The 15,861-nt window shown below is 44.7% G+C and overlaps 1 protein-coding gene across 1 annotated transcript in view; it reads left to right on the plus strand.

Annotated features, from left to right (window-relative positions):
- The first annotated feature begins 150 nt into the window (after positions 1–150).
- ATP2C2 (ATPase, Ca++ transporting, type 2C, member 2) overlaps positions 151–15,861 on the plus strand; it is a 23,686-nt gene continuing 7,975 nt past the window's right edge. The window contains exons 1-15 of the mRNA XM_010006254.1: positions 151–249; positions 4,002–4,112; positions 4,688–4,804; positions 6,559–6,648; positions 6,731–6,766; positions 6,856–6,917; positions 8,021–8,129; positions 8,210–8,359; positions 8,459–8,527; positions 9,332–9,407; positions 9,653–9,719; positions 10,948–11,072; positions 12,995–13,092; positions 13,784–13,885; positions 14,675–14,764. Of these exons, the coding sequence (XP_010004556.1) occupies positions 151–249; positions 4,002–4,112; positions 4,688–4,804; positions 6,559–6,648; positions 6,731–6,766; positions 6,856–6,917; positions 8,021–8,129; positions 8,210–8,359; positions 8,459–8,527; positions 9,332–9,407; positions 9,653–9,719; positions 10,948–11,072; positions 12,995–13,092; positions 13,784–13,885; positions 14,675–14,764 (1,401 nt within the window). The remainder of the gene's footprint in view (positions 250–4,001; positions 4,113–4,687; positions 4,805–6,558; positions 6,649–6,730; positions 6,767–6,855; positions 6,918–8,020; positions 8,130–8,209; positions 8,360–8,458; positions 8,528–9,331; positions 9,408–9,652; positions 9,720–10,947; positions 11,073–12,994; positions 13,093–13,783; positions 13,886–14,674; positions 14,765–15,861) is intronic.

Below are 15,861 nucleotides of genomic sequence, written 5' to 3' on the forward strand. Positions count from 1 at the left end.
GCGGCAGGGAAATGCTGCCTCTCCCTGCCTGCAACCTGCCTCTCCCTGCCTGTAACTGTAGCCCTGTGCTCACAAGGTGATTCGAGCCAGCACAGCCGGTGGCACCATCCCGGTGGCCCCCGGGGCCCTTCCCGCCGCCGTGCAGAGAAGATGGTAGAAGGAGGTTTCACCAAACTCTTGCAGAAAAGGTCGTTGTTTCACTTCGTGCAGAAATATCAACCCCTCGGAAGCGGCGAGCCGGGAGAGGAGGTGAGGATTCCCTGTGCCTCTAGCCTGGACCTGCTGAAATCATTTGTGTAATTGGGGTTAATTTGGTCTGCTTTGTCTGCTTTGTCCCACCTGTAACGTGATATTGCTGCTGCTGTGCTCTCCTTGCTGAGCCTGGTCCCTCCCTGTGCAACAGGGGACGGCATTAATGATGTTTACCAGGCAGCCAGGTGAGATGGGGATACTTGTTTCTATGCAGTACTCCCAGGACGTAGAGCTGGGGCCAAAGTCCCAGCCTCTGCACTGAGGAGGTTCAAAATTAACAAAACGTGTAGCAGAGCAATGGCTGTGCAGTCCGTGGGCGCTGGGTGAGGCCTCCTGGAGCCTTGCACAAAAGACAAGGGCTGTCTCAGCAGAAGATGTATTAAGAGCAAGGCTATCCCTGCCCCTGGAGCCTCCCCCAGCCACCAGTGCCAGCGGTGGGTGGATGGGCTGTGCCCCCTGGGCTGTTGCAGTCATTACCAATAACCAGTGGTCAGGGAGGACTTTAGCTCAGCCCTCACGAGCCCACTTTGAAACTTGGCTTGCTTTTCTTGAAAAATGCTGATGTATGAACACTGGTTTCCCCCTCCCAGCTTTAACTACCTCTCCTCAGTGCAGAAGGACCAAAGAGTGGCCAGTGGTGAGCTAGGTGACATGTTTGCAGTTCTTGGCTTTTTCTTCCCCAAAACCTTCAAGTTTGGGATCATTTTGTTATCGCGTTGCTCAGCACAGAGATTTCATTGCTCAAGCCCTATTTCTTTCTCCAACATGACAGATTGGTTGGGTGTCCTCACACATAAACCAAATTTGTCTAATTCCTTCAGCATGAGGGGTTAGCCCTTAATCCCATCCCAACAGGCACCATCCACACACTTGGAAATATCCATATTCTTTTCCATGACCTTGAGTCTTTTCTCAAATGTCATTTCAGCTAATCCTCTGCCCTCTTCTGAATCTTGCCTTTCCAGTGTGGGGGTTGTTTGGTGCTACAAGGAGAAGAAAATAAGCCTGAAATTGTATCCCATGCACCAGGCAGTGCGTTGTGCAATGCTGCTCCACACTGCTCAAAATTCCAGGAAAAGAAGATCTTGATGAGGTTGCAGAAAGTGTGTGTAATCTTGCTTTGATGGGAAGCTGTGATTCCTGATCATAGGTAGGCAGGAGGCCACCAGTAATTAGTCTGGCTTGTCCTTTGGCAGTACCATTTCTGTTGTTGTGCCAAAATAAATAATAATATATACTTATTTCCAAATATAAACTCTTCTTGAATTTTAGCTTTAGTCTGTGCAGAGTGTGAGATATTTATAACAGGACAGGGAAATGATTAGTGTTTTGGCTACAGGTGTGGAAAGTAGGCAGCAGTGTGAAATATCCGCAGGAATGTGATAAATCAAGAACATCTTCTCAGGTTATGGTTTAGGCGGGTAAATGACTCACATTTCCTCTAAGGATGGTATTTTGCTTCTTTACTTGAATATAGTTGCAGAGCACTTTCAGTCTTACAGATCGTAAGTGTTTTGGTCATAGGGTTGTCCTGGGCTTTTAAGGATCCAGGTGATCTGATGGGACTTAAGCCAGGATAAATACACAGATTGTGGATTGTTGAAGGAAAAGCCCCAGCACTGGGAGGTATGAGGTGATGGGCAGATCACAGGCTCTGCGATGGTGTTATCTGGAGAGGGCAGAACAGTTAAATTCCAGATCAAAGCACAGGCACAGCCTGGGTCTAGACTCTGCTGTATACAGTTCCAGCTCTTTTCTCTACAGTGGCCTGTTCAGAATCACAGGGAATTTTTGTGGTGCTGATTTATGTCTTATAAGACCCATGTGTTTCCTGCAGAAATGTGAAGAACATCCAAAGATTTATCTCCTAAGTGTGTATCTTTGTGTGTGTGTCTGTGTGTGTGTACATGCACGAGCCCAGGTACCTGTGCTTATGTGTAAATCAGTAAAAAGAAAAATTGGCTTTATCCTGGCTCAAACCAGGACAAAAGTGAAAACCCCCCTGTGGGTCATCTGTGTGAGAGGAGCTGAAGCCAGGGCTGTGGGTGGGAGACAGCCAGGGCCTGAGATCATGAAGCCCAGTGGGGCAGCCCCTGGCTTACAGGGCTGGGGTTTGCTTTGGGTTGGTTTCTGCATGCTGCCTGCCCCCCTGGAATCTGGGTCCTTCACCAGCCATGGGCACCACAACAAGCAATGCAAGGGGCTTTTGAGGGAATGGTGTGATTTATTTATTTTCTTACTTATTTATTTATTATTATTATTGTCAAGATGAAGAATATACAAAAAGAGGGGTTTTGTTTAATGCTTTAAAGGGCTTCTTGTGAGACTAAATAACCCGGCCCACTTCTGAGCAGCTTACAATGCATTAGCTGGTGCCAAGTTATCTAACACGGGGTAAAAAATATGCAAATCCTCATGTGGGGGGAAATCCCAAGACCTGATCTCTTGGGCTATTTGCCAGAGTATACAGAGAGGGCTGTGTACTCTGCAGGGAGCTCCATGCTTCCTTCCTTCCCTCATGGGCTGCTCGGTGCAACAAGTGATGGATGGTTTTGGGACTGATGGATGGTTTTGGGACAAGGGATGTGGTGGCAGGGCCCAGCGTGCTGCAAGGTGTGCTGGGGCAGGCTGCTGCTGGGCTCCCAGCCACCCCCAGCTTCCTCTGAGAGCCTCCAATAGCTCCTGAGCTTGCCAAGCAACAGATAAACTAGTATTTATTATTAACTGTTTACTGTGTGCTCTTGCACTTCAGTTACATCTAAAGGTTAGAAGTTAAAAATGTAAATGAATGATGTTGATAGCCTGTGTCTGGTTTACCACATACACAGAAAAGAAAGAAATGCACAATAGGAGGTTAATTTATGAAGAGATTTGCTCAGGACACTGCCCAGTGCCTAACAGACATGGGGTGGGGTGCATTTAGGGACAAAGGGGCTCTGGGCTGGTGGCACTTTGCAGAGGAGGCAGGACATAGAGCTCCACTGATGCATTCTCAACTTGTGCATGGCTGGAGCTGTTAATCTGATAGGAAAAGCTGTGCCACATTTGCCCAGGGGAAATCACTTATGGGATGTAAGCTAATCAATGCAAATTACCTCATCCCAATACAGCTGTTCATTTCACCACAGCCCTGGCTGTAAGGAGTAGGGAGCTGGCAGTGTTCCTATGGATCTGCAGCCAGTCCTGCCTGCCTGTGGCCCAGCCACATCCTTTCCCTTTGCTAGTTTGCCTTTTTGAAGGTAAATGTTAGTGATAGAGCTGGGCCCTGGTTTCCCCACTGGTTCTGAGGGACTGTGGGCATGTCACCCTCATGCCCAAATCTCCTCTCACCCTCTATCTCCTTAGTTAAAATTTGAACTCCTTTGAGGCAAGGCTGTACCTTGCTACCTGCATGTGGCCCCAGCAGCACAGAGGAGTTGGCAGGAGCTGCATTAATCAAACCAGCACAGTCACAAGTGTGAGGTATGTTTCTGTATGTGACAGTCCTGTATTTTCTTCCTATCAAGTCCTTCCACCTCGGATGCATGGGTGGCTTTTGGTCTTGTGGTGTCTGGGAGTCAACGGAATTATAGGAAACTGATTAATTTGTACAAGGATACACAAATAGGAATAAACTTTTTAACTTAGTTAGGAAGTGTTTCAGCTGGCAAGATGAGGGAAGGAATGGGATCAAGGGAAAAAGCAGGGATGCTGAAATGCTTTTATTAACTGTGCTCTCACCTAATGACTGCTTTATCTCGTTTACTCAGACCCATGAGGAGTGTGAGCTGAAAGTAATTGAGCAGGAGAAGGAGGTGACAGTGCTGCCCCCAAAAGAAGCCTGCAAATGCCATAAAGAAGACTTGGCAAAAGCTTTAAACGTAAGGGGGTTTACAGGTCTATATGAACACAGCAGTGCAGCCTGAGTCATCTACTAGATGGAAATTCATTAAGCCTGAGTCCCTACAACCAGGGAAAGCTACAGTGTTTACCAGTCTTTTGGTGTCTGACCTTGCTATTTTTTTTAAATCCAGGCAAAATAAATTTTATTCCTTCTCCATTTGTTCTCTTGGAAATTTGTCAGGGTATTTTTGTATTTTTCTCTAAATGTACAGTGAAACCAGAAATTGGTTCTTTATTAGCTTGGATTTCAAATTTGTCATCTGTTATATGGTTTCTCTCCTGTGAAAAGTGTGGTTTTTTTAATTAACTTTTGCTAAATTTATGGGTTTCTGTGATGGTTGATGGTGAAGTTTTATTGTTTAACAAAACTAAATAAATGAAAAGAAAACCAGTAGATAGCTGTATTTTTTTGAGGGGAACTGAACCGTTAACATCTTTCCCAACCTAATTACAGGTTCTTTAATTTAACTTTACCTTAAGAAAGTTGCTATACCTACTCTACAGTATGTCATGTTTGTTGATTTGTTTGGCTTTTTTTAAAATTTCCTTCTAGGTTGATTTACAAACTGGACTCTCTGAGTTTTCTGTGCTACAGCGCAGGTTAAAACATGGCTGGAATGAATTTTCAGTGGAGAATACAGAGCCAATATGGAAGAAGTATCTGGACCAGGTAAGGATTTTCTGCACAGACTCTCATTTCCTGGCCAAAGCCCCTGGCTGGGCTGGCCTGAGCTTGTCTCTGTGTTGAAATGCTGAGGGTTTCTACTTCCACAGATTCAGCCTTGGAACAGAATGTGCCCCAGATACAGAAACTGTCTGTTCCCCTGGGAAAGCCATTGTGAGACTCAGATGTGGGGTCATTTAATGTGAAGATAATGTCTTAAAATAAAAATAAACCTTTTTATCTCCACTCAGCCCACAAATCAAAGCTGTAGATCAGTGACCTGATTTCCGGAGTGTGTTTATTCCCTTTAAGGCGAGTGATAAAATCATGAAAGGTCTGAGTAAAACCAGCAGTAGCTGAAAGCCACTCTGATTTCAATGAAGGAACTAAAGCTCCAGCAAAAGCAGAATCAGTCGTAGAGCTCAGATGAATGTTAGTGTCTCTATTAGCAATTCACCAGTAATGGATACATTCATACCTGGTGCCATGTGCAGTAAAGTGTCATGATTTCAAACCATCTGCCCCCAAAAACCCAGGCAGAAAGTTGTATTCACTATCATGATTTTCCCCAGCTGAGTTATCCTTGACTCTTGCTTTATTAGCTAGTTCTCATCAGCATTTAATGCATCCTGCACCTCTCTCTTTGAGCTTTTAACCAAACAAGAAGAGTGGTTGTTTTTTATTTACTTTCAACCAGCAATTAGACTGATTTTCTTTTTGCTTAGCTGGATCCTGAGGCTTTTACTTGCTTTGAAGGATTTTACTTTTATTTCATGGGTTATCCCTTTTTTCCTATGTGATCAATACTCTTCAGGCACTTTGTAATCATCATTCAATCTCTTCAAGTATTTTTTTATTCTTCATAAAAAATGAGGTGGTGCTTTTTTTTTTCTACTCTTTCTTAAGTTATTTCTTCTTTGGGGACACCAGACAAGCTGTTCAATCCATCTCTGATCTTTCTGCAACCTGTTGGTCTCTCTGGAAGAGCTGCTCACTGTCCCACACCATTCATGCCTGTGCACTTGAGCATCATCCCTCAGCAGAAACCTGAGGTGGCTTCTTCCAGCTCTTCTGCTTTTGTAGAACATCTCCTTCACCTCAGTCTTTCTAAAGACAAGTGAAGGAACTTTCAGCTTCAGCAAGGAATAAATGTAAACCTTTGGCTTTCCATGTATTGTCACCCATCAGTTACTTACAACAGGCAGCCTTGGCTTTGCCTGACTTCATTCCCTTACATCAATTTCCGTATTAGCTGAACAGAGTGGTAACTTTCTCAAGTAAGAGAAAGTTCCTTAAAATCTGTGTTTAAAAGTGCAAAAAGTGAGGATCTGTGTCCTGCAGCCCTGGGCTCAGTGCAGAGTTTAGTAGATTAGTTAAAGGGGGAGGGGGGGAAAGGATTTCTGGTGTCAAATTCTAAAAAGACAATGAAGTTTTTGTTTGTACCTATCAAGTCTCCAAGGAGCTTTTGGAGCTGTGCTGTATGTCTGCAAAGGTGAGTTTTGTCTGTGCAAGCAAAGGAAAACAGGAAACTTGTGTCTTCTGGTGTGAGCCCTGTCCTGCTGGTCCCTGCCCATCCCCTGTGCAGGGACAGGACCCCGTGTCAGCCCCACCACAAGTGTTGCACCCCCTCTGGCTGGGCAGGGCCACGCTGCTGTCACGAGCAAGGACCCTGCAGCAAACCTGGAATCCTTTGGGAGGCCAGCTCAGCCTCAGCAGCTCCATATTTCATTTTACAGTGCAATGTGTTTTTCCTTTTCCAGTTTAAAAATCCCCTCATCCTCCTGTTGCTGGCTTCTGCCTTGGTGAGTGTCATAACCAAGGAGTACGAGGACGCCGCGAGCATCACCATGGTAGGTGGCACCTCTCCTGCAACCCAGCCTTTGGCTTGCTGAGGCTGCTGTGCCCAGGCCTGTAATGCCTCTTCCTTTGCAGGCAGTGCTCATTGTGGTCACCGTGGCCTTCATCCAGGTATGTTAACTGGAGCTCAGCTCCACAGCCAGGGCTGTCATTAGCCAGCCTGCTCCTGTAACTTGACTTTCTTCTTTCTCATTTAAAAGGAGTATCGCTCAGAAAAATCTCTGGAAGAACTTAACAAGCTGGTGCCCCCTGAGTGCAACTGGTGAGATGTGCCTGGTTCAGGGGGTCTTAGCAGGGTTTGGGGTGTAAGGGCAGAACCAGTCAGTGATTCAAGGTTTTCATGTAGGTCACACATGCTGGTGTCTGGAGGGGTGGCACCATGTGTGGGTGCAGCTGCAAGGCACAGGGAAGGGGGGTGAAATAACTCTGACTGTTAAAGTAGGCACCCAGAGGAACTGGATAATTGGTGAGAAACAGTCCCAGAAATATCCCTCTCCACACCTTGCAGAAGGGTCCCTCATTCATGTCACTGACTCCTCACGCAGGACAAACCTCACCTGCATATTTTGGCTTTAAGGTAGCCTTGTCCCTGGCTGGCTGGCACAAAAGGGCTAGAAGCAGAGGTGCATGTGGGCTGGATTTCCTCTCCCACGCCTGCCTCTTGCTGTACACAGATGCCAGGCATGGGCACACCAGGTGTTTCCATGCAGATGGGGCACACCAGTGCCCGTGGAGCAGTTGTAAGTTGTATCAGACACTGCTGCCCCGACTGCTTTGATGTTCAGTGCAGGGAATGCTTTTCCTTTTTATGTCTTTGCAAATCAGTTCTGTCACAGCCAATGTAAACAAGCCATGAGGCTCAGAGGGACCTTGCACTGCAAAGTAGTGTGGGACTTTATTCTGGTCCAAAGTTCAGCCAGGTTTGAATCATACAAATGCCTCTCTTTGTTCTTTATTTATGATAAGACACCATAAGCATCTAGCAACTTGAAAGGCTGTAGTTTTAATACAATAGTGAAATGCCAGGAGTAATTCCAGCTATAGAAAACTTTTTAGGTTAAAGAATCTGCATTTTGTTATTTAAAGCATGAGGCAAAGGAAAACACCATTTTGTCACTCCTGTCTAGAAGTCATTTATTTCTCAAATTAAGTCTTCCATAACCTGCCCATCTGTTTATAAACTAAAACTGAGCCCAAACTGAACATAATCATCTCTCATTGTTAAGAAGATTTTATGTTCTTAATTACTTTAGAAGCTCCTCAGGGCAGGGCTCTTGCTGTCTTGTCAGTCACACTCCCAAGCCTGCAGAAGGAATGGTTTCACAGCCTGGTTTCCTTTCTTCTTTTTCCATTTGTCTGCTCTAGCCTGAGGGAAGGAAAACTGCAGCATCTTCTAGCACGGGAGCTGGTGCCTGGGGATATCATATACCTGTCTGTTGGTGACAGGGTTCCTGCAGACCTCAGGCTGATAGAGGTAAACACAGCTACAGGTGCAAGAGCCTGTCTTGGAAGTTGCTCATCTTAACAGTGCCAGAAATGTGCCTTTTTAATTAGGTTACAGATCTGCTGGTGGATGAATCCAGTTTTACTGGAGAGGCTGAACCTTGCAACAAGACTGACAGTGTCTTACTGGAAGCTGGAGACATAACCACTCTGAGCAATGTTGTTTTCATGGGGACCCTGGTGCGATACGGGAAGGGAAAAGTAAGTCCTGTCAGCCTCAGTCTTTTCCTTGACATTAGTCATGGAATCTCTAGATTTATTTTTTTTCAATTCCCCCTCCCTTTTTTTCCTTCTTTTCAGGGTGTAGTTATTGGGACAGGTGAAAATTCACAGTTTGGAGAGGTGTTCAAAATGATGCAAGCTGAAGAGGTAAAGTCTCTGTCTCTGGAAATGGTGGATGTTCTGGATGGAAGTTTGTGAGGAGAAGCGGTTTCAAGAGTTAATGCACAGGGTTAATTTCTGTTTCTGCTACAAAACACCTGTGTGACTGAGGGAAACCAAAGTGCTGTATCCAAAAAAAGGATGTTGTAGGCAGGATTCAGTTTCTAAATCCAAACTTGTGATGTTCAGCTTGTGCCTAACTTGGTATTCACCCAGACATCATGGTTTCTTCTCCCCACCCCCTATGTATATAAAATTTAAATTCTGTGTGTGCCAAAATGCCTTGGGCCAGAACTCTGGGCTAACACTATGAGATGAGGGTCTAGAAACTAGTTAATTCTTGAGCCTTAATGCAAAAAATCACAGCAAAGCAGAAGTAGTCACTTCTAGGTAATGTGTATGAAGGTCTCTGGGACAGGAATGGGGGTCCAGACTTTTTATTCCTATCCCAGAGGATTTTCACACATTATCCAGTCTTGGACTCAATCACCAAGGTCTTTTCTAATGTATCCCTTTGTCTCTGCCTTGGCTCCCCAGCTGTAAATTAATATAATAGTTCTTTTTTTCTCCCACTTTGTGCCTGTCTTGTGTACACTGAGGCAGAGACCTGGGGGTTGGCCCATGGCTGCAGACCCCCCTGGAGGTTTGGGTTGGTAAGCTCTAGGGATGTCAGGCAGCTGAAGGGGCCACAGTGATGATAAGCAGGGCTGTGTGGGTTAGCAGTTCTGGGCTGAGTGTCATCCTCTTGTCCTATGTAACAAGCAAAGGAAACCATCTGTTCTCTGTTTCCAGACTCCCAAAACACCTCTCCAAAAAAGCATGGACAGGCTGGGGAAGCAACTCACTCTCTTCTCCTTCGGCATCATCGGTGAGTTGAACACGATGATCAGACTTGCAGGGTCAGCTGTGAAACCCACTGTGATCCAGGGCCAGTCTTTTCAAAAGTCCTTGTTGATGTGGGTCACCTGGACTTCAGGGCTTCAAGCAGAGACAACTTGGAAGGAGAGATGTTGGGGGGCCTGATTGCATACTGAGTTCCCCAACAAAAGTTAAAGCAGGTTATTGATTTATTAATTTCTTGAAGCTTTTAATCAAATTACTTTCCCCCACCAGGTTTAATAATGCTCATTGGCTGGTTACAAGGGAAGCGTCTCCTCAGCATGTTCACAATTGGAGTTAGGTGAGGACTGGAGAGCATCTTTCTCCTTGATTTCTAATGAAACATGTCCCAGGAAATTCCCTGCTCAAAAATAATGGCCATTTCATAGAAGAGAACTAGAGTAAGAACTAAGTAAATATGTATTGATCTTGCACTGGTGATATTAATGTGAACTTTACAGCAGAGTTTAGCAGGGAAAAAAAAAAAAAAGCAAGTTTGAGGGTTTATTTAATTGTGAGAGTTAGTATTTTTAAATTTTTCATTGGCTTTTCCACCTCATCCTGCTATGAATGTCCTTTCCTGTCTGTACTATGAATTTAGTGGGAGTGTAGCAACAGCAAATATTAGCCTTTGCTGCTCTTCCTGGGTTTACGTCTGAAGATAGGAATGTGCATTTTATGCAGCATAAAAAGCATGCACAGCCTCATAGTCAAACATAATAAACCATGTGGTTTTAGTAGTACCCTTACAGTCTGTTGCTTGGTGTTGTCATGGCTATAAAGATCAATCCTTAAAAATAAAAGTTATCCATGGAAATAAAAACAAAACCAAAGAGGAGAAGCCAAATGGGCTCAGTGTCCACCTTTGTCTCCTGATGGATGTGGTGGCAAAGAAAAGTGGTTAAGCTTGAGTTTTGGAGAGCAGCCTGTGGTTTTGAAAGCCCTCTTTGATTCCTTTTTGCACATACCTAGAAGTGTTCAGAGTTACCCAAGGATTAACTAAGGGACAGAAACAGGCTGTGTCAGGGTTTTCTGGCATCTCAGGTGTTGCAGGTTTTGATGCTTCTCTGATTCAGTGTGTGCAGCACAGGGACATCTGGGAAGCTGATTCTGCCCCACCTAATCTTGTACACACATTTAAGAGAGGAGACAAGGGGTTGCAAGTGGCCTGGAGTCAGCAGTTTATATGTGAGGCATGGGGCCAAGGAATATTCAGCTTCCATCCTCAAGAAATTAAATTAAATCCAACCCCTAAATCCCTGGTTAGACAAATTAATGCCCTTTGGATATGTAAAGAAGTAACTGGTCCGTCAAAATCATCCAGTAAAAGGTTGGAGGGTTGGATAAATATCCTACTTCTGTACTTACAGTGTACCAGGCATCCCAGTGGTGAGCAGGGCAGGCTCCCGTTTTGACACCCACATATAAGCAGGAAAACTCACCCCAAGGAAATGTCCCTGTCACATGTTTTGGTCACTACTTGCAGTTGAACCCTTGTATTGAGGCTGTGTTCTCTCTGCTGTCCCCAGCCTGGCAGTGGCTGCCATCCCAGAGGGCCTGCCCATCGTGGTCACCGTGACGCTGGTGCTGGGTGTCCTCCGGATGGCCAAGAAAAGGGTGATTGTGAAGAAGCTGCCCATAGTAGAAACCTTAGGTAAGGCTGCAGAGGGGCCGTGCAGCTTGGTCACCTGCCAGGCTTCAAAATCTGAGCTGACCAGCAGTGAGCTGGCCAAGTGAGCCTTGGTCTGATTAAAAAAATAAATTTGGAATATGCTTATGGGGCCAGAGCAACCTCCTCAGGCTTAAATACACTTCTGCTCTGTGTTTCTCACCCTTTTCCCTTATTTTAGTGATATTAACATGCTAGGAATGGTGCCACCCAACCCATGGCACAGAACCATGGGGAGCAGAACCCCTCTGCAGACACGTCTGCCTTGCTCAGGTTGAAAGTCTTGGTTTCTCCTTCCTCTCTGTTCTGTAGGATTGTCCTGCGGGTCCATCTTGTCCTTCAGTTTCTGGCTAAAAAAATTGTGCAGCCACCCACGTGGAGCCTGGAGGCATGAACAAAACCATTTGTCCTTCCACAGGCTGTGTGGCCATCTCCCTAGTAACCAAAGAGTCATGAAAAACAGGGTTGGAGAGGACCTTGAGATGGTGTCCAGCCCATCCTCACAGCTACAGGGCAGAATGAACTGGAAGGAAATTATTCTTCTACCTCCCCTTATCTTCAACTGGCCCTTATTCCCAGGTCACTTTATTCCAGGCTTTGTTGCTCTGACCTTGGTCAGTATGGCACTTATATGAAGGAGAAGACGTGTGCTTCTAGTACAACTCATTAACTGAGCCTGGCCCATGCAGTCACAAATACCTGCTGCTCAGCCAGATCCTTCAGCTAAAATCTGTCTGCCTTGGAAATGCTGCCATTGTTTGAACTGTCTTTGTTTGTTCTGCAGTTAAGGAATCTTATCACCCGTATTTTATTGTATCTGCCCTGACCCAGGACATCTGAAACAGCCTTATCTTCTGAGGAATTTTGTTCTGGTAGGGCTGCACCCAAAGAGGTGTAACTGCCAGGTGTCTGGCCACTCTGCAGGGCAGCCTGAGCACAGCAAAACCTGCCCTCATACATTGTGCCATGTGTGTTAAACTTCTGAAAAGAATCCTGCTTCTTTATCTGATTCTTTAATTGCCAATAACAGAAAACAAAATATTGGAGGTGATAGCTTTGCTCTGTGCTAATCCTTCAGAACAGCAATTGATTGGATTGCAGCCTGATCTCCTTGTTCTCTCTGAACTTTTACCTGATGGTCACCACACTCATGGGGCCTGTGCCTCAGCAGTCTGGTCATTTCCAGAGCCAGGGAAGATACTCAGACAGGAGCTGGAGTCTGATTATTTTTATTTATTTTTTTTTACATTCAAAATTTTTTCCCCTTCTTGGGAGTGGAAACTTGCCTGAATGTGGTGACTCTGCTAATTTACTCCTTTGCTGTCTTGTGGTGTAAATGGGCCCTGGAGGAAATGTGCTTCACTGAAGCAGGATTGTCACAAAGCAGAGCATGAGTGCAGCAGCTTCTGCTCTTAGCTGTGGTTCTGAAGTATTTTGTGGTAACAGTTCTAATACATTTACTCTCATAGTCCTGTGGTGAGGCAGGGAAGGGCTGTTATTCCTGACTTAGAGAAGCAAGGGTTAAATGGCCCATCTGAGGAAGTATGAGTGGGAATTTGATCTCGCTTTTCAGAATGTAACAGCTGATGTGTGTGACAGAGCAGCTCAAACTGTGGATCAGCTCCCTGGAGATCAGTGCCTTCTCTCACTGCTCACCATACAATGCTTAAGACACTGTGTCCCTCTTCAGATGTCTCCTACCACATCTCACATCCAAATTATGAGCGTGACACCCTGATGTACACTCAGATCCTTTCCTTACAACACCCTGCTGGGAAACTCATCCATTTCTTCTTATTTTCTCCCTTTCCTCACTGGTGTATCAGGGAAACGTGTTCTCCCTCTTCTGAATCTCATTGTTCAGTTGCATTACTTAGTAGTTCTGATTAAAAACTTCCCTGCATCAGGTTGCTGCAATGTCATCTGCTCAGATAAGACAGGCACCCTGACAGCCAACGAGATGACGGTGACTCGGCTGGTGACCTCAGATGGGTTCCAGGCAGAGGTATGGATGAGATGGTCACAAAAGAAGTGCAGCAGGGCTGAGTTCAATTTGGTTCAATTAGGCACAAACTAGGGATGTCAGTCCCAAAACAAGCAGTTTCTTGCACATTTCTGGTTCCTGTAAAGGAAAGGGAGGCAGGTGGAGGTGGGGCTGAGTGTACAAAAGCTGCTCAGATATCAAAACCAAAGATATTTATTGACATAATCTTCTGTTCTCTGCAATTACTATAAATATTGGAACCTGCCACTGAACCTTGCGGGTCCATCTTCTGTGGCAATATTTGTTACATGAGTGGCTTGATCTTTCTGGTTGGTTTATTTAATTGTGTGCAAAGCGGGTGAAAAATGCAGGCGTGGCAAGCGTAAGGCAGTGGAGAGCCAGGCCAGCCATCAGTAGGGCAAAACCAGTGAGCCCACTGCTGGAAAAGGGCTGGGTCTGCTGGCAGAGCTGCAAGAGATTTCTGAACTCATGGCAAACAAATCCTGCATAAGACAAGTTGATTCTTTTTGTTCCTATACAGCTATTTTAGATTATACTTCAATTATCTGCAGGTTTTCCTATCAGCCTTGCCTTGAGCTAGAAAGGATAATTCCAGCAAAACTTCACATAAAAAATGTGCTCAAGGGCACCTCAATGTACACAGTCCTGCCTGACACTGGGAATTTGCTCTTTCTATCTCTCCATCCCTCAGGTCAGTGGGGTGGGCTACAATGGAGAAGGAAATGTGTATCTGCTGCCCTCAAAGGAGATTCTTAAAGAATTTTCCAATGTCTCAGTGGGGAAACTGGTGGAGGTAAGTATAAATTATGAACCAGCTTGTCCTGTTCACATTCAGTTTGGGTCACAACCATGGAGAAAAGCCTCATCTGTAACTCAAAATGTAACTGTCTTGGTAGAGCATTCTCTTGGAAAGGCTCTGAGTAATATAATAATACTTGAAGCTTAGAGGTGAAAGATGGAAATCATGAAACATGTAAAGAGACATCAGAGTCATCAGCTTGAAGTGTCAGTGACATTTTGGATAAAAATACAATTCTGGCACGGGAGAGACTGATGAATTTTACCACCTTTGGGTTTGTAATGTGGACAGATTCTAGGCTTTAGCTAGCTATGTAGTCACTATTTATGTACTGTTGTGGTCTCTGGGTTTCCTGTTAGCATTAAATAAAATCTTGCACAATCCACTGTAAGGCTAAAGTGGAGTGTTTGGGTAGTGAAATGGTCTGAGCTGGAATTTCAAATGGAGATCAGCTCTTACTTTAACTATACTGCATATTAGAAGCAATATTAGGATACACTAAATTTTCACTTTCATTATTCATTAGGCTGGTTAGACATGTATACATACCATGTTTTGCTGGATGTTAATTTATCCAAAATGTAACATGTTACCAAAATATTGATGTATCCTATGGTTAAAAGGGTTTAGAAAGCATGAGAGCTGTTCTCAAGATGTACTGCTGTGGGGAACAGCACATCTTTGCGATGTGACTCTTTCATTCTCCAATCTCATTGTTTCATTTGAAGAAATGAAAAAGCTATCAATTTAGTTATGAAAAAATAACCATGTCCCTTTCTCTAGGCTGGCTGTGTGGTCAATAATGCCATTATTAGGAAGAACAGTGTGATAGGACAGCCCACAGAAGGAGCTCTCATTGCTCTTGCAATGAAGGTAAGATTGTAAAGATTTAAAATCTTCCAGAAATTAAATTTAAAAAAATAAAATAAAGAGCTGGAATTCTTAGGTCTGGCAGCAGTGATCAGACTTCTTTAAAGTCCCCAGACTGGTTTCAGTCTTTCCTTGCTCTTCTCCCCAAGGTCATAGGTGTGCACTTCTCCCACATAAACCTCTTGTCAAGGCCAAACACCTTCCCCAAGCTTCTGTGCTAACAGCAATCTCTGTTCTGCTTGGCTCAGCCCTGCAATTGTGCTGCAAAGTGGATTTCTGTTGGGCTCAGACTGGACTGCCTTTTTTATAGTTTCTGCACATGTTAATTAAAAGTTCAGGAGGAAAACAAGAGTGAAAAATGAGCAAGAACAGGTCATACTAGACAACATGGCAGAAGGTCATGCTCAGTTTGGGGTATCTGCTGGCTTTGACTCTTCTTCTAGTCACAGTTATGTAAAACAATAATTTTTTTATGAATGTTGCATTTGTGCTCATAGACAGGGGGCTGAAAAATGCCTCAAGGTACCACCTCAACAGTCTGTGGTCCACAGACCTCAAATGGGCACAAGGTGCCTGATGAAATGATGCACCTCCAATTATTACTACTTATTTTCAAAGCTTGTAACTCTAAGACTGAAACCATGGTTGTGATGAGTGTTGGGGGTTGGTTTTTTTTTGTAAAACAATGGCATTTTATTTCTCTTAGGGCTAAATTAAAATCTACCTCCTGCTTTGCCATTCAGCACTGAAGCATTAACAGAATATGAGGGTGGGTTGTCTCTTGTATTTTATTTAATTTTTTTACCTCTTTATTTGGCTGGGGACTGGAGGGGAGACTGGAGGCTCCTTCTGATCTCTGCCATTCACCCAGAGCACCAGGCATGCTGCTCAAGCTGCATATACTGACTGGGACTGTTGTCCTTCAGAGTTGAAGGGCCTTCTTGTGGTGAATTACTTTTTGAGCTTAACTCATCAGGAAACCTCCTTCAACCCAAAGCCCCAGAGGGGAAGCAGTGCAGCTCCCTGATTCCTGCAAAAGTCAACAGGGAGCAAGCTTCAAACTCCAGTTTAATTTATCCCTTCTCAGGCACCACAAGGGA

Source organism: Chaetura pelagica, unplaced genomic scaffold (genome assembly GCF_000747805.2).
Source record: "Chaetura pelagica isolate M959 unplaced genomic scaffold, ChaPel_1.0 scaffold139, whole genome shotgun sequence".
In the NCBI taxonomy this organism is placed as follows: Eukaryota; Metazoa; Chordata; class Aves; order Apodiformes; family Apodidae; genus Chaetura; species Chaetura pelagica.